Source organism: Mytilus californianus, unplaced genomic scaffold, assembly GCF_021869535.1.
Source record: "Mytilus californianus isolate M0D057914Y unplaced genomic scaffold, xbMytCali1.0.p SCAF_2, whole genome shotgun sequence".
Taxonomy (NCBI): domain Eukaryota; kingdom Metazoa; phylum Mollusca; class Bivalvia; order Mytilida; family Mytilidae; genus Mytilus; species Mytilus californianus.
In genome coordinates this window covers 86,394,261-86,416,369 of record NW_026262668.1, presented here as the reverse complement: position 1 = coordinate 86,416,369, position 22,109 = coordinate 86,394,261, and the positions used below count along the sequence as shown (strand labels likewise).

The following is a 22,109-nucleotide window of genomic DNA, read 5'->3' as shown; positions in this document are numbered from 1 at the left end:
CCGGTGATTTCCTGTCAATTTGATAAACAAAACAAATCCCGGAAATGAATCCGGAATTATTCGTACTTTAAAATATCGCAAACTTCCGGTTTTAACTTTTGTCAAATCGAAAGAAACGTAAGCAATGTCTGAGAAATTAACCATTTTGAGTCATTAAAATCATTTCAATTTTAGACTGTTGCCTTCCCTAAACTGTCCTTCATGGTAATGGTAAGACATTTACTTAGTAAATGCGATAATGAAACAGCAATACAAGTTCGTCATGTTCGTTGATGCTATGAATATAGTCCAGTCGATATTGACAATTTGAGAAGGGGCACCAACTTTTCAAACACCTCAAAATGACCGAAATTGTCTGGAAAAATTTCCGGATCCTTGATCCAAATATGGAATAAGTAGTTTTTGCTAAGCAAATCAGACATCCACACAAAATAATAAGCCATATTATGTTGGAAATCATGTTCAGTCAATGAAGTTAAAGTCTTTATATAATAGTGTATCTAGAAATATAAAGATCAGAGTTGTAAAATTATAAACAGGGACTTCAAAATGATCTTTTGAAAACAAATAGGAAATATTATTGTAAGTTAGTTACCTTCCTATTTTATATACATGAAATTAAACTCTCCTACCTGAGTAAATGCTTTGAACAATAAATAACAAATCTTGCACATAATATCATTTACCTATTCATAAATAAGACTAGAAAATTCTCTTTATTCTCCCTACCATTCTTTGTGCTGAATGTTATGTAAACATTCATTATTACTCCATATTTCTGTTCTTCAGACATATCTTAAACATAAACATTGCATCACCATCAGTTATGTTTGTGATGTTGAAAAACTGACATTAAACTATAAAAAAGCATGTACAAAACTAACAGTTGTATTCTTAAAAAAAAAAATTTTTACTACAAATTCAGCTGATATAGAGTGAGCGTATACCAGACAAACTACTGGGAAACTGATGGAAACAGTCCATTATCAACAATTAGTTATTTTAGTTACAATATATCTTTTATATTGATTTTAGTTTCCCTTGATGAACAATTTTTATCAGCAATGTTTATGCTACATCTATATTACAGAGCATTTTTTTTATATATTTTCCAGACAATGTTTAAACACAGTTATTGTTTTCTCCTCTAGAATATACTAATATCAGTTACATTCTTTAACATTACCTGAAGAGAAAGAAAGCAGACAAAACCAATGCACTTAATTTGTGGCACACACATGTTTTACTGATGAAATGGTCAACTACAAGTTCCTGTTGAACACATTCATGACTGCAGACAAAAATTTAAAACAGTTAAATAAATCAAGTGCCAAAACGTAAAAAATAATATAATTCTTATTGAGAAACAACTTTTTTTTTAATGAATTGAACTGGGAACTTTTTTGACATGGTTACACACAATGAGACTAGAGTAAACATTTATAAGTACCTGTTTGTCATATACATCTGCTAACCAAATAAAAATGTAAAATGATGCATTTATACAACAATACAAGGAATAATTTTTTTTTAAAGAGCCCCCAAATAGCTTCACATTTACTTTTATTTAAAATAGAGCCCAAGAATAGCTTCAAATTTACTACAAATGATAACCTAAAATTATTTTCATGTTATGTTCATAGAAAAACAATAAAAAATATAACATAAAAAAGGGTAACTAGCTTTTTAAATTTAAAAAAAAATATAAAAAATGATGGTGCTGGTTTTTGGCTATTCACTCTTAATCTAATAATGCTTAACAACAACTGTAACTCCAAAGGCACACTGGGAATAAACAACACACTAGAAACTGTTGAGGTGTGACTTCTGAATAAGTTATTGGAGTGACAAACTGTGTACAGTACTGTAGTGAAACTCAACATTTTCTGTATAAAATGTCATAGTAGAAAGACCCTGCAAACTCTGCATATCTGGCACATTTACGTTTGGCTGAATTCTGTCTCCTTGTCAAAATTCTATATAACAAGACTAGATCTGGAAATATAAATATAATATCAAAAGATTCCTTTTCAATAAATCAAATTTAACTGTAAATCAATGAAATAGTAGAAAAATTAAGGAGTACTAATCTTCATAAAAAGAAAGCTTATATACATGTAGGTGTTTCAAGAAATGGTTAATTTCATCTGTCGCTCCAGTAAAAGGCCAAAGGCATGTGGATAACCCTGGATGATCTGCTTTTAAATTACAAATAAAGTTAACCTTAAAAAAAAACCCAACAATTGGCTGTAAAGCAAGTGGAGTCAAATAAGGATACATGTATTTACTTGACCATGGCATACTTCAGTGAAAAAAAGTACTGATCAAAATAAAAAACAAAAATCCCAATTCCAAAATCTTTTAAAACTAATGTTAATTTTATTGCCGAATGCATTTGGTTTAAAAATGTTATAAATGACAAATTTTGTTTTATGCCTAGATTTTGATAAATAATCACAAGCAACATCCACAAAAAAGATATTTGAAACATCAACATACAGTGTTTGGAAAATACATCTTGTACCAAAATACATTGTTGGGTAAAACTGTTGCTGGTATTAAAATATAAATGACATTATATCAAAATAAGATTGTTTGACAGTTTTAGAGGCTGAAAGAAAATCTATAGGGGAATTTTGAAAACATTATGAGGGTTATATAATATTCTTTTGATTATCAGAGTGATGATAGATATTTAGACTTTTAAAAATTCCTAAACATCTGAAGGAAATTACAACTCTAAACATTGCTAAAAGCTATAAAAGGAATTTTTTACCATGCTTTATAATTTCATCTGCAGTGCATCAGGGCTAATATACATACATATAACATAGATTGTAATAAGCATAGTGTTGTTCAAAAGAGAGGGCACAATGCAAATAAATGCTTATTACATAACAATTGGTGGTCTTCAGGTACTAGGTTGATAAGCATGCAGATAAGCTCTTAATGGTTAAAATATTTTAATATGCAAACCCTGTTATTTCGGCAGGGTCCTACATTTTTTTTTATTAATCTATTATATATTAATCTATTATATTATATGAACTACTTATGGACCCTGAATCATCCTAACATCTGATCTGAAGTATGAAAAATGTATGAAACCCGCTGAAACAATGGTTTACTTCCTACTTGGAGTTTGACTCATTACCTCTACTGACCAGTGTGACCACCAAACAATACAATGATGTCACATGTGAAGCAGGATATGCTCATTGTTATGAGTTATCATATGAGTTTGTATTGCCTGTGACAAGTTTTTGATTGTTTGTATGTACTGTTACTGGTCCTTGTTTTTGGATTTGTTTTGTTTGTTTATTCTCTTCTTGATTTTGATTATCCCTACAATAAGGATGTTTCAGTATCTTCTAAACCTTATCATCAACAATTGCAATAAAACAAAGTTTATTTCTGACCAAACTGGGATTTCTGTTGCAAGTCACAAATCTGGGTTGCAAAATTATCTTGATGGTCAAACTGCTGTTTATGTTGCAAAATTTTGGTTCCCCATCATTACTATGCATCCTTAATACCATAATACATTGATTTTAACAGCGTACATATTTTGTACTAATCAAAAGCATCTATATATTACTGTTTATTTCACCAAATAATTTTTTATTCTACAATAATTTAACAATGAATTGCTTTTCAATTTTATTTAGATTAAGGGTTAAAGAATAATAATGCACAATTTCTTTTCTCTATCCATGAAACAACTTACTATAAAACCACAAAATTGTTGATTAATTGACAATGATGCACCAATTTTTAACCTTAGCTCAGCTACTTCTTACAATTTTGAGTCTAATTTAACAAGTATTTGTTGATGGTGAAGAACCATATTAAAACCATGGCAAAGCCTGAAGGATTAAGAAAGTTGCAAATATTCAGAAAGATTGTGTCCATGCACTAGTATTGTTTACCTCATTGATATCGCTGAAACAAATTTAGTGTTTAAAGAAAGGAAGCACACAAATAAAAATCTTACTAAAATTAAGCACTTTTATTTATAATCTTTTCATCAATTGCTATTCCTTAAACATGTTAAATCAAGCTTGTTTCAACTTTGTTTTTTTCAAAACTTGGAGAAAGTTTTCAAGAATCATGTAAATAATGTAGCGGACATCTTCACAGGAAACTTTTTACCATATAAATTAACAACAAATGTTCTATCAATCTAAGGCTCAGATCTTTAGCTACTACATAGTAGTAAATCTAGTAAAATTTCAATATGAACTATATCAAGATTAGTATGATCACTGCAGGCCTATTACTTTCTTAGTTGATTCTCCCCCTTGATATAAAATAACCATGATAAAGAGACACCATTACTACTGACTTTATTTGAGTCAATTGCTATGCTGCTACATGTTGTGTTTCTGAAAATGAGTCTTCAAAGTAAAGAATAAAATTATAGATTCTTGTTAATAACTGAAACACCCTCACTGTCCAGATAATATTTGTGACTTCCTTTCCTATTAATGACAGAGACTTGAAACAAAATGAAAGGATGATGGGGATATTTTGGAAAATAAACTCTATTCTGAAATAAAAATCTCGACAATGGACAAGTCTAACTTTTTTCATCAGATAAAATACTTTAGTCCAAACATTTTCAAATGAACCTTTGTTACTTTCATACAATATCTAACATCACTAATCTCCAATGCCTGTATCTAATACAAGGTGTCATTGCATGTTGAGTTAGAGTTTATTGCTTATAATACCACTTAAATTAGTATTCCAGCTTGTTGATTTAGACAAGCTAATACTTGTTTTAGACCCTGATTACTTACTTCATGTATTCTCCATGGCTGATATCACTATGCCTGACTAAAACATCACACTGCCACACAATAATAGGTTCTACAAATATATTGGTACCCCTCTCCTCATGTCCACCAATCAACAACAAGTATGGTGGACCATTCTATAAAATATGTACATATACACACATGTAGATTTGACATCAATACAATTACATTTTATGGTTTATTTGTATTTTTGGTTGCTATCTCACTGATTTTTTAATAAAAAAAACACGTTTTTTTATCCATATGTATGTTTCAAGTAATGAATTTGAAAGATGTCATTTAACATGTTTAGCTTAGAAAGCAAATAAGCAGTACAAATGAAGATAAAACGTTTGTATTCCCTCATGATAATTTTCATATGAGGCAGGTGTAACCTATTTACAATGATTTAAGAGGAAGACAATATTATTGCCATGATATTTTCTGTGCATCAGATATGAAAATTGCAGATAATTTTACACTTGTTTATTAAGAAATTAAAAAGTTGGTAATAGTATGGGTTACTGTAGTAAATGTAAGAGTTAGTAAAAATTAGGTACAAGTTGGTTGAGTACAAATTTGTAATGAAAGGTACAAGATGAAAAGTATTTAACCCAAATCTGTTACTGCTCATGTGAGAAAGACAGAGATTATAATACTAGTTTATATACCTATATGGAGTTATTTTCTTTCAGAACGATAGGTCATTCTTTCGAAGAATCAACCCGGACGATACCATGTTTCAATGAAATATGCTCTAAGGCATAAAATAATGACCTGTGTGAGGTCATTATTTTCCTTGATAAAAATGCAAACTATAATTTACTTCAAAATTATATTCTTCTGATAGTTTCTGTTGCCGATTTGGGAATTTATTTTTTAAAGTTCAATCTATGATAGGTGTAAAAACAATCGTCATTGCCCGAATTTTAATTTTAGAAACAAATAATGTGAAGTTTTGTTAATTTATCGCTACAATACAGAGACATTATCATATATGCGAGATGAATTTTAATGTAAAACTTTCATAACACTTTAAAATAAAGCCAGATTTAACATATTCGTGTGTAAGATTTTGAAAATCTTATTGATTCAAACTGAATAGGTTGATTGATTGATGGTTACTTAACGTCCAGTGGCAAATATTTCATGCAAGTTCAGGACGATACACACTGAATAGGAAATCATACTGTGACCTACATGTATTAATATTCGTTTTCGTGTAACATGTACATGTATCACGATTCTGTGCCCCCTTCGTGTCATTTCTTTACTTTTTTACATTTATGTATACCTTTTACTCTATCAAATGATTAACTAATAAATTATTCTTATATTCTATTGAATAACATTCACGTACCTCACAATGAGGTCGGGTGGGGGGAGGGTATATAATTATATCCTGATTATCTGTTAAAAAAATGTATTGATATTCAAAAGAAAATCATTCTGATTATTTTATTCGATTCAAATAAAATGTCATTACAAATCGACAAAAAAAAAACATAGCACCTCCCCCTTTCCATAAACTAAGTTGTTACAATAAATTACTTACAAAGTGTCTTGTATTTTTCATACACTGTTATCAGATGGTAACAATTCATTTGTGTCTTACTTCATGCAGTTACAGTAATATTTTTATTGTGTATGGATAATAATTTCTAAGGTTTATATCTAGATTAATTAGTGAGTTTTATTTCACATTCTAAATGAGCCGTAGGGTGTATTAAAACCTGAACGCATTAGAAAGGAATATCCCACTTTAGTGTGGTCAGTAAAATAGGATGCTAAATTTTGCAAATCTTTATAAAAAACAATATTTTTTTGACGGTATATAAGTCAGATAATGCATATTTTAAGGTTTTTCTTGTCGTAGAACACACCTCGGGTGTCAGGATTGCCCAAAGAAAGACCTCCCTACGATCGGTCTTTCATTTGATCAATCCTGACACCCCTCAGTGTGTTCTACGACAAGAAAAACCTTAAAATATGCATTATCTATAACATATAGACTTTTATAGTGATTATTCTCGTTATTGCTTTTTCTACTGTTTTGAGGACTTTGTCCTCTATAAATTCATGGGATGAACTATTTTATCATGACAAGTGTAAGAAAGTAGGTCAGTTTTACAAATCTATATACTGAGATGTGCAATTTATGTTTTCTGCATCCCTACATTAATATGACAAATCAAATACCTCAACAACAGTCTCTTTACCAGCTTCTTGGTCCTGTGTAGGTTTGGATTCTATCACATCATCATTCAACTGTTTCACTATGTGTGATGTAGCATTCGACATACTATCAACATCAACTGGGGATAAGGTGTCATCATCAACAGGGGACAAGGTGTCATCATCAACTGGGGATGAGGTGTCATCATCAATCTCAGTTTCCTCCATCCAGCAATTCAAACTACATTTCCTACAAGGCACTTTTTGGGGTAACTGCATGCTGGTTGATTTTGAGGTTATTGGTTGAATTTGGACAAGATTTGGTTTACTAATATCACTCATAGAATATGACTTTTCTTCTAATGAATTTTGTCTATTCACCATAGTTTTGTCATTAAATTCTGTTTCATAAAAAGATGTATCAGAATTTTTAACCTTTAAATCTTTGTTTGAGCTGTATGTAATATCCACCTTTCTGGAATGTGTTTGGGGTTTAAGTCTGTTATATTCCTGAGTACTGTTAGAGAAGTAATTATCATAGAATTCAAGATCTTCAACAACCAGATCACATGATTTATTATTATTGCTGTGAGTTTTACAACGGAATGTATCACCATTTGGAGACAGGTTGACTTGTCCTGGAATATTTGATGCATGAAAATTCTGCTTTTTATTTTTCACAAATCTAGTAACAACTTGAGACTTATGAAATGAATCTTTCAGATTGATATTTTCACTCATATCTTTCAGTTCTAAAGAAACCAGACAATCAGAGCTGTCTTTGTCACATTTGGCAAATCTATTCATTTTTTCACAGCTACTATCTAGCTCTAGACATGGGTTATCTGTCCCTAGCCCACTACCATTAGATATCATACTATCCCTAGAGGTCTGTCTATTACACAACAGTGGCGATTTCTCATCTTTCTGTTTTGTACCCTTCTCAAATCCATTTCCTTTAAAAGGACTTCTCCTGTCTGTATTTCTCTCACTTAAACTTGCCATTTCAATTGGCTGAGAAGTAGAGTTATTTTGATTTGAATCATTGCTCGTGTTAAGTGCTAAAGTATTTGGACGGTTTAACTTGGCATTTTCAGTCTGCTCAGGAGATCGTCTAGCAAATCTTGCAGAAGAATAAACAGGACTTGATTTTGGTCTGTTTACCACATTGTTGTGTCCTTTCTTCTGCAGATGAGGTAATGATTTAGTTCTGACAGAGTTGTCTCCCTTCCTGTATCGTGCTGTCACAGGAATAATTGTATGCCATTTACGAGGTGAAGGATACTGATGAGTGGGTTGGTAATGTGTCCATTTCAATGTACCTGTAAAATACAAGAAAAGATTTATTAAAAGTCATATTCATTATTACATGAAGGCATTTGGTAAAAATCAAAAGTTACATATGTGACAATACACATTTTGCATAAATAAATCTTTTTTCAATCTAAAAACTTTACAAAAAGTTATCTTATTTAACTTCTAAACATATCCTTTAAGATTTTTAAAATTATGTGTTTTTTTGTAAAACATTTCAGTTTGTATGACTGAATTATATAATGTTTTATTCATAATTTAATCATCTTAATGACTGCATCTTCTTCTGCTTCATTTTATAACAGGTACACACATAGCCGTTCTGCTTCATTTTATAACAGGTACACACATAGCCGTTCTGCTTCATTTTATAACAGGTACACACATAGCCGTTCTGCTTCATTTTATAACAGGTACACACATAGCCGTTCTGCTTCATTTTATAACAGGTACACACATAGCCGTTCTGCTTCATTTTATAACAGGTACACACATAGCCGTTCTGCTTCATTTTATAACAGGTACACACATAGCCGTTCTGCTTCATTTTATAACAGTACACACATAGCCGTTCTGCTAAGTGAATTATTTTAAATTTTTTAGGGTTTTCTAGATATTGAGATATCAGCTGCATGTCATGATGTGAATCTTCTTTGTGTATAAAACTTAACTTTTAAATGTTTTGCAAGCATACTTAAGTTGATAAGATGACATTTTTAATGTATTAAGGTTTTTTTCTGACCAATAAATGTTAGTGACTCCAGATACTTACAGAAACCAAATACCCATATATCACTTGACATTACACCATTACATTGACCCCTGATACTAACAGAAACCAAATACCCATATATCACTTGACATTACACCATTACATTGACCCCTGATACTAACAGAAACCAAATACCCATATATCACTTGACATTACACCATTACTTTGACCCCTGATACTTACAGAAACCAAATACCCATATATCACTTGACATTACACCATTACATTGACCCCTGATACTTACAGAAATCAAATACCCATATATCACTTGACATTACACCATTACATTGACCCCTGATACTTACAGAAACCAAATACCCATATATCACTTGACATTACACCATTACATTGACCCCTGATACTAACAGAAACCAAATACCCATATATCACTTGGCATTACACCATTACATTGACCCCTGATTCTTACAGAAACCAAATACCCATATATCACTTGACATTACACCTTAACTTTGACCCCTGATACTTACAGAAACCAAATACCCATATATCACTTGACATTACACCATTACATTGACCCCTGATACTTACAGAAACCAAATACCCATATATCACTTGACATTACACCATTACTTTCTCCACCTACAATCACCATGTAATCTTTCACCTAAAAATACAAACATTATTTTCAAACCCAAAAAAGTATTATTAGTTTGGAATACATTTAACAAAAAATATGTAATAGTACAGCCATTTCATTATTCACACTTATTTTTATGTAGGTTATCTGGTAACTGATTATATAGATAACTTATCAGTTGATATTTACAATTTATATCAAAGTACTTCCACATAAAATGGTAATAGAAGACATACATGTGATGTTTACATTCTTCATCATACAATTCAGTGGTTTATACAATTTCTAAATGCAAAGTAGTTTTACTCCTGAGTTTAATCTTCCGTGTCTACATGTACTTGCTGTTGGATTATCAGTCCCAGAAGGAATCACTAGCCAAGTACCAAAAGCTTCTAATATTACTATTCTTACTTGCCAAATTTTCAGCTGAAAACAATCCTGATGAAAGGCTGATTATGTTCCTTTGCTCGTTTTAATTTGCTTTTTTTATGTGATTTTGGGTTTACTGCTCTTTAAAGTTAAATCTTTTGGATATCCAATATTTAATTTCAAGCACTACTTACAAGATTTTTTTCTAAAATAAGCATATACGGTAATAAATTAACAAGTATGCTATAATGTTGTTCTATAAATGATGCTTACTTGATTATTCAACATAATGATATTGTAATGTATTTATGTTGAAATCCATTTTGTATTTAAATTCAAGTTTCAATCTTTTTTCAGTTCTTAACAGGTGCACAAAAATGTTTATCTGCATTATCTTCAGGGTAAAACAAGTTCATTATAGCAGATTTTTAAGGTTGCATAGCACACTCTATTGTTAATCATATCACATATTAGTTCATGTAAGAATTTAAAATCTATACAGACTCCAAAGAGCCTGTATTGCTCACCTAGTTTCTGTGTTTAATTTTACTAATGTTCAGTTCAGATGTCAAGAAATCATGGTGATTTTGCAACTGAAAGAGCGTAAATGCAGTGATCTGGAAGGATTTTTTCTCTATGGGCCCAGGGCCCCCCAAAAATAAATTCAATGGGCCATTTTTAGAATTAATGGGCCATGTTGTCAAATGAGTGGGCCATTCGTTTACAATAAAAAAAAAATTTAAAAAGTGTATATTTCACTGTACTTACAAGTATGATTCTAATTAATATCATGGATATTGTTCCTGTGATTTTGTAATTTCAATTTCAATGAATATACAATAACTTCTTCCAAACCAGGCAATATTTTCAATAACCTTTATTTACAATGTTAAAATTGGTACTGTTCCCTTGTTCATGTTCATGTTTTTTTTTACATTAAATTTGGGTCTTCGTCGATACCATACTTATTCCAGACGTTCCGTATTAGAGGACGTTTCTGGCATTTCCTCTGCACTTGTATTATTATTACTTCATCACGATGACAAGAATAACAGTCGAGAGCAACGTTAATTGATAAGACACAACAACAATTGGCTGAAGGCATGTTTACAAAATGCCAAAACGAGCCAAAGACCAAAAAAATTGACAAGGACAGTTAAGCCCCTTTTATGGAGACAAATACTATGCTATTCATAAAAAGGCTTTTTGGATTTTTCAATCGAAATAATAGCAAGCTTACTTAAAAGATTATAATTAGAGAAGAATTCTCGCCTGTACTAGCCAATTTTCACAAATTTAAAGTTGTTTATAAAAAATTATATCATGAATGATGGTTAATTAGGTTTTTGGGTAATCAGTCATACTGCATGTTGCTATTATTACCATAGGAAAACACCCGAGACGTCCCAAAAATATATAGGTGCTCCTATCATTGGAGTAAACACTACACAGTTGTGTACTCACACATGGCGGCACGAAATACGATCGGAAATCCATTTGACGATATCTCAACGTTTCAAAACGAAGTGAAAAATATCATGCGCCACGCGGGCGCTTACATTTGTCACTCTATGCGCCATTTCTGGTCGATAAGCGCAATTGGCGCAAGGCGCACGTCCTTCCCGATCACTGGTAAATGCAGACAATCTCTCTAGAAACTCAATTCAGAAACCTTTGAGTAGTAGTTTCATATACCTAGACAAACCTGGTTCGTCTTGGTGTATTCACTCCAAAAAACTGATACCCTAAGGATGCTTGTGGTCAAGTTTGGTGTAAATTAATTTTGTGGTTTCTGAATAGATGATTGGTAAAGTTTATGACAATGACAGATACCAAGTGATATCAATAGCTCACATAGTTTTATCTTATTATTTCAATAAATATATATATATATATCTTTTGGATTTTGTATTGTTAAGTTGGTTTCTCATTGATTGAACCCAAATCTCATACTAATATGGTTTAACACAGTACAAGTTATACTTTTATACATATTTTTTTCATACTATTTATGAGGTTTACGTTACTAGATAGTTAAGAATAAAGATAGCTAGACAATACAAAATACTTACGACTGTAGCTGAATGTCCAGACAAACATGGAGGTCCATACTTTATCTTTATTCTGTCCCATTTCAATGAATCTATAAAACAAGATGTAGTAATTTAATACTTATATTTCAAAAGATGCTTCTGCAAAATTTAGGAATGTAAACTATCACATACAGAGTAATTGTCAGAAAGTACTTTATAACATTAAATTTTTGGCTCGACCCAGCTGGGAATAAGATCCACAACCACCAACACATGAAGCTAGCATGCTACCTTAAGACTACCTAGGCAATTTGTGCTTGATGCTTTTATAAGTAAATCATGAACATAAAACATCAAACAAAGCTTTGAAGGTTTATTAATGTTTATTTATCCAAGGGAAGATGCTTTCTTATTTATGTACTACATCACTCAACATCAGTTTGCCAAAAACTTTGTATTTTCATACTGTGAACATGTCCCTGCAATCTAGACTTGAATTTAGATTAATTGATTGATTATTGCTTAATTTCACATTAGCCTAAAAAGGCTATGTATCACCATACACTATCTTAGTGAAGAAAAATGTTCAACAACTTAGAGGGATGCATTTCTAATAGTAAAAAAATGAAAGACAAAAAAAAGAGGGTTTTTTCTCATTTTTCCTGTCCTGTTGTGTACTTTTCATGATATATATTTACTACTTCAACAGTAAAAGACCTATACTATAATGTTATCAAATCTAAAACATAGGAAATCTCTGAATCTTGTTTAGACTATATCTGGATTTTTTATGTTTTTTTCTTTTATATCTTGGACATGTTGGATATGGTATATTTGTAATCTTCTGTTTTTTTAAACTATTTTTGAAGGATGAAGGAATAAAAGGATAAGTTTTTTTGTGGTAACAGGTAATCTTAAATTATTTTCAGGAATATTTGCAGAAAAACTTATAAGAATATTGGATGACCCCTAAAATCTTATAAATTGTAGATAAAAAAGAAACAAGTTTTCATAAATTTCAATACTCTGTTTTATAAGTCTTATTTTCTAGGTTGCCAAGGGTTTCATTAAGGTAATGCAAAGCAGACTAAGTATAATGTTGTGCATATTATGATACAAAAAATAGTACACTAAATGAACCTAATAGCAATTTCTAATGTCTTAAATTTCTGAAATTTACATCACTATACAAGGCACATGTATGTATACTCACGCAAATTAAATCTCCAGAAGTCTGATTTTGCCTGCAGGCCAGACATTCCTCCAAATACCCACATCTCTCGACCGTATAAAACCGATGTATGTCCATGTCGACTGCCTGCGGTATTTTCTAATCTCTGATTAGGTTTTATCTGTTCCCATTCTTCATCATCTGAAATTTACACAAGGAATGTCATGGCAACATAATTCATTCAAGTCAATAGGTTTTACAAACACCAATAGAGCATATAGCATACTGGAAGTTTTTCTACTGCTTGATATCATTTGCATCAAAGGGGGTTAAAAGCTTTCTTCAAGTTAAAAAGTACTTTCAGTGAAAACATCTAAAAAATTGATAGTTGTTTACATATCTTTGAAAACACAATAAAGCCAATTTTATCATATGGCTCAGAAAATTGGGGAACTTGTACTTTTAATTTTTTGAAATGTCAAACAGACAACCTCTTTGAAATTGAGAAAAAATTTCGAAGTTTGATTGAGAGAACTTAATTTTAAAGTTCTACAAATACATTCTCGGGGTAAATAAAAAGTCATGTAATTTAGCTGTTATGGGGGAGCTAGGTCGTACTCCATTGAATATTGACCATATTTGTTCTATTCTTAAATTTTTACAAAAAATTAATGGTTTAGAGGAGGATCATTTGTTAAAACAAGCCCTGGTCACGAGTATGGACACTCACAAATGTAATAAGTCATCTTGGTATTCTAATATTGTATATATTTTAAGATGTATTGATGTTGATATGAAAAGTTTTGACATTGAAAATGTTAAAAATATTTTGATTAGTAGATATAAGATTTACTGGAAAAATATTATAAACGATAATGCAAATGTCAAAAAAGGAAAATTGCATACTTATTTCAAATTTAAAAACATCTTCAAAAGGGAAGCATATTTATGTCAAGTTAATAAATTTCAGTATCGAAAAAGCTTAATAACTCAATTTAGAATCAGTGCTCATCAGTTAGCTATTGAGAAAGGTCGATATAAAAAAATCGATAAAGATAAAAGATTTTGTGGGCAGTGTAAAAATATGCAGGTTGAAGACGAGTTTCATTTTTTAATGGAATGCACTGCATACGAAAATGAAAGGAATTTTATTTTTAATGAAGCATGCATTCTATGTAAAAACTTCCCTTATATTTCAAAGTACGAACAGTTTTCTTTGGTTGATGTCCTGTGAGTCTGAAAATGTTAATATGTCAATGTCAAGATTTATTTAATAGTACTTGTTTTGAAATAAGAGAAAATTTGCATTCCAGAAACTAAATATACATGTAGTAATGATGTAGTTTATTTTTTATGTACATGTATAAGAGAGGGTTAATATTCTATTTTATTTATTTTCAAACACCATCTGGTATGGAGTATAGTTATTTAATCATTTATTTTTAATGTAATATATAAGGGCAAAGATGAATTATTTAGTATTGATAAACATGTATTATGTAATATATATTTTGGAGAGTAAACATTCTAGTCTATTTCAATAATTAAAAAGTAACACCTTAATCGTGTAAAGAATTCACCTTTTCATTTCATTTTCAGCACTATTGTGCTATTTCATGGCAATCAGTTTTTATTGGTGCACAGAGAGAACCACCGACCTTCGGAAGGAAAACTGACAATCCTAGTCAAATAAGATGGGAGTTGAATGCACCTGCCAGGTGTGGGATTCAAACTCACAACCTCAGTGTTGACAGGCTAGTGATACATGAGTTCAACTACTTTGACCACTCGGCCACTGAGGCCCCTACTTTAGAAGTGATGTGATATAACTAATTTTATATCAAAACATCCAGGCAAAAATTTCAAAAGAAGGTTCTAGATTACAAATTATGTAAGTTCCTACTAGTAGAAAGACATGCTCATATCCATACACATACCTATGTGGTACGCCCATACATCTGAGGTTGATCCCTGAAGATCAATGTATCCACCATACACATACATCACATTATTATGGACTACTGAAGTGTGATGACGTCTGGCACATGGCTGTGTACTACCAGCATCCGGGACATGCCTTCTGATATATTGTAAATCTGAAACAGAGAGCACTTTACTAGAACAGGTGACACCACTGACAAAGGAAGAGGTCTAGAGTTAATAGCTTTTAATAAGAGTATTTTTCTTAAATATAGAAAAACCAAACTTCTGATATGTATCATTAAAGACACTGATTATTTTATAACAAGAGTATAAACGCTGAAATGTCTCGCCTGCTTTACTAATCATGATTGAATTTATGTTGAAAGTATTTTATATGATAGTTTTACAACAAGTATCACATAAACTTAACATTATCAATGATCAATGTAAATGAGGTCAAGATCAGATGAACTCTGCCAGACAGACACAAACACCTTAAAATCTTTACAATACACTAAATATAGTAAGCCTATTGCTTTTAGCATCTGAGAAACAGACCAAATTACCAAATTTAAACATTGACCAATAAACTATAAAAATGAGGTCAAGGTCAGATGAACCCTGCCAGACAACATGCACACAATGCAATCATTCCATACACCAAATATAGTTGACCTATCACTTATAGTATCTAATGAAAACATAACCATGAAAAGCAAACATTGACTAGTGAACCATGAAAATGAGGTCAGGGTCAAAGGAACCCTGTCTAACAGACACAAACACCTAACAATCATTGTGTACACCAAATATAGTGCCCCTATTGCTTACAGTATCTGAGAAATAGACCATACCACAAAACTTCCCATTGTTGAATGAACCATTAAAATGAGGTGAAGGTCAGATGAACCCTGCCAGACAGACATGGACACCTTTCAATCATATCATACACCAAATATAGTTGACCTACTGCTTATAGCATCTGATAAACAGACAAAACCATGAAAACTGATCATTGCCAAATGAACCATTAAGATTAGGACAAGGTCTGATAAAACCTGCCAGAAAGTCATGTAAACCTAAAAATCATTCCATACACCAAACATGGTGGCCCTATTGCTTATAGTATCAGACAAATAAACCAAATAAAAAAAATTAACATTGACCAATCGCAATGAACAATGAAAATGAGCTCTGAGATCTGATGAAGCCTGCCAGTCGAATATGTACACTTTACAATCATTCCATACACCAAATATAGTTGACCTATTGCTTACTGTATCTGAGATATGGACTTGGCCGCAAAAACTTAACCTTGATCACTGATCCATGAGATGAGGTTGAGGTCAGATGAACCCTCTCTAATGGACATGTAGACCTTGCAAGGAACCCATATATCAAATATACTTATCCTATTCTTATAATAAAATGCTTGGCTGGGCACAGCTTGATACGACCGCAGAGGTTGAACCCTGAACAGTTGGGGCAAGTATGGACACAACATTCAAGCTTGATACAGCTCTGAATTTGGATTGTGATTAAATATTTGACACAGCATAGGTTTCTGACGCAGAATGAATGTGGTCTAAGAACTTAAAATTTTTTAATTTACCTATTATGGTCCAATATCCAAAATCTAAATACATACACGGTTAGATTCAGCATATCAAAGAACCCCAAGAATTCAATTTTTGTTAAAATCAAACTAAGTTTAATTTTGGACCCTTTGGACCTTAATGTAGACCAATTTGAAAACAGAACCAATAATTAAGAATCTAAATACACAGTTAGATTCAGCATATCAAAGAACCCCAATATTTCAATTTTTGATGAAATCAAACCATATCATTATTATTTGCTTTTATATATAAATCAAAAATAACCAACTTAAAATGGAAAATTTTAAAGAAAAAAAAAAAAGGAAAAAAAGGAAAAAAAATCCCCCTCCCAATTTTTTGAACCCCCTTATGATTCATCACCCCAAACTCAATCCCAGCCTTCCCTTTGTGGTATGGTACCTTGCAGTACAATTTCAGAGAGATCCATATACTTGAACACAAGTTATTGTCTGGAAACTAGAAAAATGCTTGTTTTTTGGCCCCAAATTCCTAAACGTTTAGGGCAATTACCCCCAAACTCAAACCCAGCTTTCCCTTTGTGATATGGAACCTTGTAGTACAATTTCAGAAAGATCCATACACTTACACACAAGTAATTGTCATGAAACTAAAAAAAATGCTTGTTTTTTGCCGCTTTTTTGGCCCCTCATTCCTAAAATGTTGAGGCAATTACCCCAAAAATCAATCCCAGCATTCCCTTTGTGATATGGAACCTTCTGGTACAATGTCAGAGAGATCCATACACTAACACACAAGTTATTTGTCTGGAAGTTACAAAAAAGCTTATTTTGGCCCCTTTTTGGCCCCTAGATCCTTAACTGTTGGTACCATAACCCCCAAAATCGATCCCCACTTTCCTTTTGTGGTATTGAACCTGATGGTAAAATTTCATAGAGATCCATTCACCTTTACTAAAGTTATTCTGCGAAAACCAATGTGTCTTCGGATGATGACGACGCCAATGTCATACCAATATACGACCGCAAAAAGTGGTCGTATAAAAAGTGAGTATTTGGCTCGATGAAAAAACTATTAATTTCCATGCATTCCCTGAACCCTGAAAATGAAATCAAGGACAATGGACATATGACAGACAGAAACTTCTTAACATTAGGTATCAGCGTACAAAATATGAAGCATACAGGTCTTCTACCTTCTGAATTATAAAGCTTTATACAAGTAGTTTACACTGTTACCACAGCGCCGCCAGATAGTAATCCCTATGTCTCACATTCTGCATCTTTAGTTGCAGGCGAAACAAAAACTTAGCATGAAAAACTTATATTACTATGTGAGCAAGCATTAGAAATTCAAAGCTCACACAATCCCTAGAAATCTGCATGGACCAAAAGTGTGTAATAACAAATATGCATATCTCTTAAGTACGAATTGTTAAAGCATAAAAGATTTGAAAATAACAGGTTACATTTTCAAAATTAGATTACTCTGCTGTAGTGTGGTTTTTGTGAGAGAATTATCGCTTTAAGGATGTTCGCTACTCTGTTTCAAAATAACAAGCTTTTTAAAAGACTGTTGTAAATTGATAGTATGTAAATGAAGGAACTAAAAAAGCAGAAAAAAACGAAGGGTCCATGTGTTGGTTTTTCGAGATATAAGCCATTAAAAATTTGGCGGGAAATGATTCTCTCTAGATTTTTCATACATTTAACATTGACACCCTTTTTCTTTCAAAAACAATGAAAAATTAAAGGATTTTATAAGATTTTTAAATATGTCTTTTTAAACTATATGTAATAAAATTATGAAAAGAAAAGTAGGGGTTAGCGAGCAAAATTTTTAATGGCACTACATGGATAAAACTAGAGGATTCCGAATATCTGGCAAAAAAATCAAAAACAAGAAGAGCGAACATCATTAATATTACATTTCCATTAATGTAAAACTGAGCATAAAGAAACCTTTGTGAAGAGATGAAATCTCCTGTCAGGGGCATAAAATGAGCAGATATAGGCATCATTATAATGACTGCTCATCTAACATACACCTATCTCAAGAATTGTGAGTGTATGAAAATGATAAAGATAAGCATATGAATCACTAAGGTTGAATTTTAAATCTTAAAATGTGTTAACTTACAGTAATTTATTTTAGGGAGTAGTATTCCTGCCAACATCCATTCTTACATAGTAATACACACTGATAAATTTATTTATGAATGTAAGACCTCAGGGTTTGCTTACCTTTGTTTGGTGTGTGGTTTCAAAATTTCTTTTGGGGAGGGGTGTGTTCCAGAATTAAATTTGTAGTTTGAGTTAATGTTTAATCATGTAGAACAAAATAAAATAATAGAATGACAGTAATTACCTGGATTTATAATCCATAAGGCTGATTCTGTGTGATCATAACTCAGTACACCTCCAAATAGTAACAAAAGTCTCTGTAAGTACACAAAATATACAGTGTGCACATATATATGTAAATTGCATACAAGACTCATATTAGAATACCAAACATACACCTTTAAATAATGCTTCAAATTATAGTTTATTTAATATCAAATGAATTTTACCAAATATATTCAAAACGTAATATTTGTGTTTATAATTTCTATATCATATCTTTATAATTTCTTTTAAAAAAGACTGGTTTTGCAAGACATGTGGTACAAATGTCGGATTATTAAAAAGTATGTGTAGAAATTTCTTTTTTTCTAATTTTTCAAAACTGACTTTTTTATTCTTTATCCATTCATTTGGCATTGATGGCAGATTTTTTTATGATTTCTGTTAAATATATATTCATAACTTTTCTAGACTAAGGACAGCCAATTGAATGCTTTTCAGGTTTTCTCTTCTTTTGATTTAATCATTTTTCTTAAAAACATTTATGTTGGTTACCATTTTTAAACAAATTTACATGTACATACCTTGTGTGCAACTAGGCTATGTCCTTCAAAATACGGAATCTTTTCCCCTCTATATGAAAGTTCCTCCCATTTGTGTGTTCCTGAAAAATCAAAATGAGAGTTCAACATGTACATGAGCATTTGTTTGATACTTCCATATTTAATGGTCAGTTTTAAAATTCACTGGCATAATTGGAGAAAGAATACAGGTTAACAGTTCAGTGTTCTCCACAGGGCCTTTAAGCATCATGGTATTAAATGATATATTGCTTGAATGTGATGTTTTCTGAAATGATTTTATTATAAATTGTGTTCTAGAAATGATGCTATTATTTCTAGAAAGAAATAAGTATTTGAAAATTCCCTTTTTTACCAGGATAATACATGTTTATGAAATTTGTGTGATTGACACTGTGTAACATGTAACTACTGAACTTTGATAAGAAATATACAAACTCTAGATCAAGGTATCTGCTTATTGGTTCAACTGTTACTTACATGAGCAACAACACAATGGGTGCAACTAGTGGAACGGGATCCGCTTACCCTTCCACTGCACCTGAGATCCCCCCTGGTTTATGGTGGGAATTATGTTGCTCAGTCTTTAGTTTTCTACGTTTTGTTTTGATTACTGTTGTTTGTCTTTTGGTCGTTTTTGCCATGGCATTGTCAGTTTGTTTTCAATTTTTTTACATTGTGAGGCATTGTGCAGGTAGATATTGAACAGCTATTTTTACTATTCAGGTACTGAAAGTCCTTTTACTATATGTGTTGTACAAAGAATTGTCTGACACCATGGACACATAAACTTTCTAGTTGTTATACAAAGGAAAATACATTGTTTCAACACTATTATATTGCAATATGAGTTTTGTTATACATGTATCTAATATTGAAGTCAGATTTCATACTCTAAAAATCGTGTTGATGAATGTTCTTCCTTGAAAACACTGTATATATGTGAGGTTTATAGTGCAAATTTAACCGAATCAAATTAAATGATTCAGAAACATAATACTTTGAATGGTGTTTCCTTAGCAACAGCAAAATTGTTAATATGATGCATTTCTTGAGAATTATGGATTTTATGTTTTAATAAAAATAACTTAGTTCATGATACAATTTTTATCAGTTTAAAGTTAATCAACAAAATGTATCCAATTTTTGAATTAATCATAATGCAAGCATGGCAAATGAACTGTTATATTCATTAATGTTAACTTCAGCTTCAGTAACCCCTACAATTTAATTATCTAAGAAACATTATATATATTATTTAAAATTCATGAAATGCAACATACCTATATGAAATCTGCAAAAATCTTTCACTGAAACATTGCCATCTTTTCCACCAATGATATATGCATATTCATTATGTAAGCAACATGCATGTTTACATCTAGATCTTGGTAATGTTTTATTACATGATGCTTTAACTTTATTCCATTTGAATAGCACTGATAGTGAAGAAATTTTACTCATATTTTTTTGTACTCCCTCATATTCAATTTTATATAACTGCAAATACCCTTATTAAATTCTGAAAAGAAATTAAAACACAAAGTTTAATACAAAGTGATTTACAAAAGGATGTACCTTTAACTAGTTTCCTAGCCAGCACATTTGACCCAGTTTTCCAAATTATGTGCAATTTTTTATTTATTCACATTAAGGGTTATCCTGTTGGTACAGTAGCTGTAATGTGCAGGTTTCTATTGTGTTTTATTTTAATGAAATATGGTCTAGATTGTTAACCCTTTAGCCATACTAGGGACATATATATTCCTTTTCAGCAAATCGTCAATATATCATTTGGAAAACAGGGTCAAATGTGCTGGCTAGGAAACTAGTTTAAGGTAAATGTAGCTACAGCTTTTAGTTGGATCTACATATACAAATCTATGTCCCTCGTTAAAATTTGATAACAGAAGTTTTGCAAACAAACTAAAGAATAATAAAATGCTCCGCTGGGCACAGCTTGATACGACCGCAGAGGTCAAACCCTGAACAGTTGGGGCAAGTATGGACACAACATTCAAGCTTGATACAGCACTGAATCTGGATTGTGATTAAATATTTGACACAGCACAGGTTTCTGACACAGAATGAATGTGGTCTAAGAACTTCAAAATTTTTAATTTACCTATTCAAACCATATCATTATCATTTGCTTTTATATATATATGTAAATCAGAAATAACCAATTTAAAACGGAAAATTTTAAAGAAAAAAAAATCCCCCCCCCAATTTTTTGAACCCCCTTATGATTCATCACCCCCAAACTCAATCCCAGCCTTCCCTTTGTGGTATGGTACCTTGCAGTACAATTTCAGAGAGATCCATACACTTGAACACAAGTTATTGTCTGGAAACTAGAAAAATGCTTGTTTTTTGGCCCCTTTTTGGCCCCAAATTCCTAAACGTTAAAGGCAATTACCCCCAAACTCAAACCCAGCTTTCCCTTTGTGAT

General features: G+C 31.5%; 1 protein-coding gene across 2 annotated transcripts in view; it reads right to left on the bottom strand.

The window, feature by feature from the left end:
* Nucleotides 1-1,852: 1,852 nt before the first annotated feature.
* The window catches only part of LOC127730363 (uncharacterized), a 33,583-nt gene continuing 13,326 nt past the window's right edge, over nucleotides 1,853-22,109 (bottom strand). For both annotated transcript variants that reach the window (XM_052238736.1, XM_052238735.1), the window contains exons 2-11: nucleotides 20,941-21,179; nucleotides 19,661-19,740; nucleotides 19,099-19,171; nucleotides 15,169-15,327; nucleotides 13,274-13,432; nucleotides 12,100-12,170; nucleotides 9,610-9,685; nucleotides 6,999-8,296; nucleotides 4,803-4,936; nucleotides 1,853-1,995 (exon numbers count right to left, since the gene is read on the bottom strand). In XM_052238736.1, the coding sequence (XP_052094696.1) occupies nucleotides 1,977-1,995; nucleotides 4,803-4,936; nucleotides 6,999-8,296; nucleotides 9,610-9,685; nucleotides 12,100-12,170; nucleotides 13,274-13,432; nucleotides 15,169-15,327; nucleotides 19,099-19,171; nucleotides 19,661-19,740; nucleotides 20,941-21,121 (2,250 nt within the window). In that variant the 5' untranslated portion in view covers nucleotides 21,122-21,179 and the 3' untranslated portion in view covers nucleotides 1,853-1,976. The remainder of the gene's footprint in view (nucleotides 1,996-4,802; nucleotides 4,937-6,998; nucleotides 8,297-9,609; nucleotides 9,686-12,099; nucleotides 12,171-13,273; nucleotides 13,433-15,168; nucleotides 15,328-19,098; nucleotides 19,172-19,660; nucleotides 19,741-20,940; nucleotides 21,180-22,109) is intronic.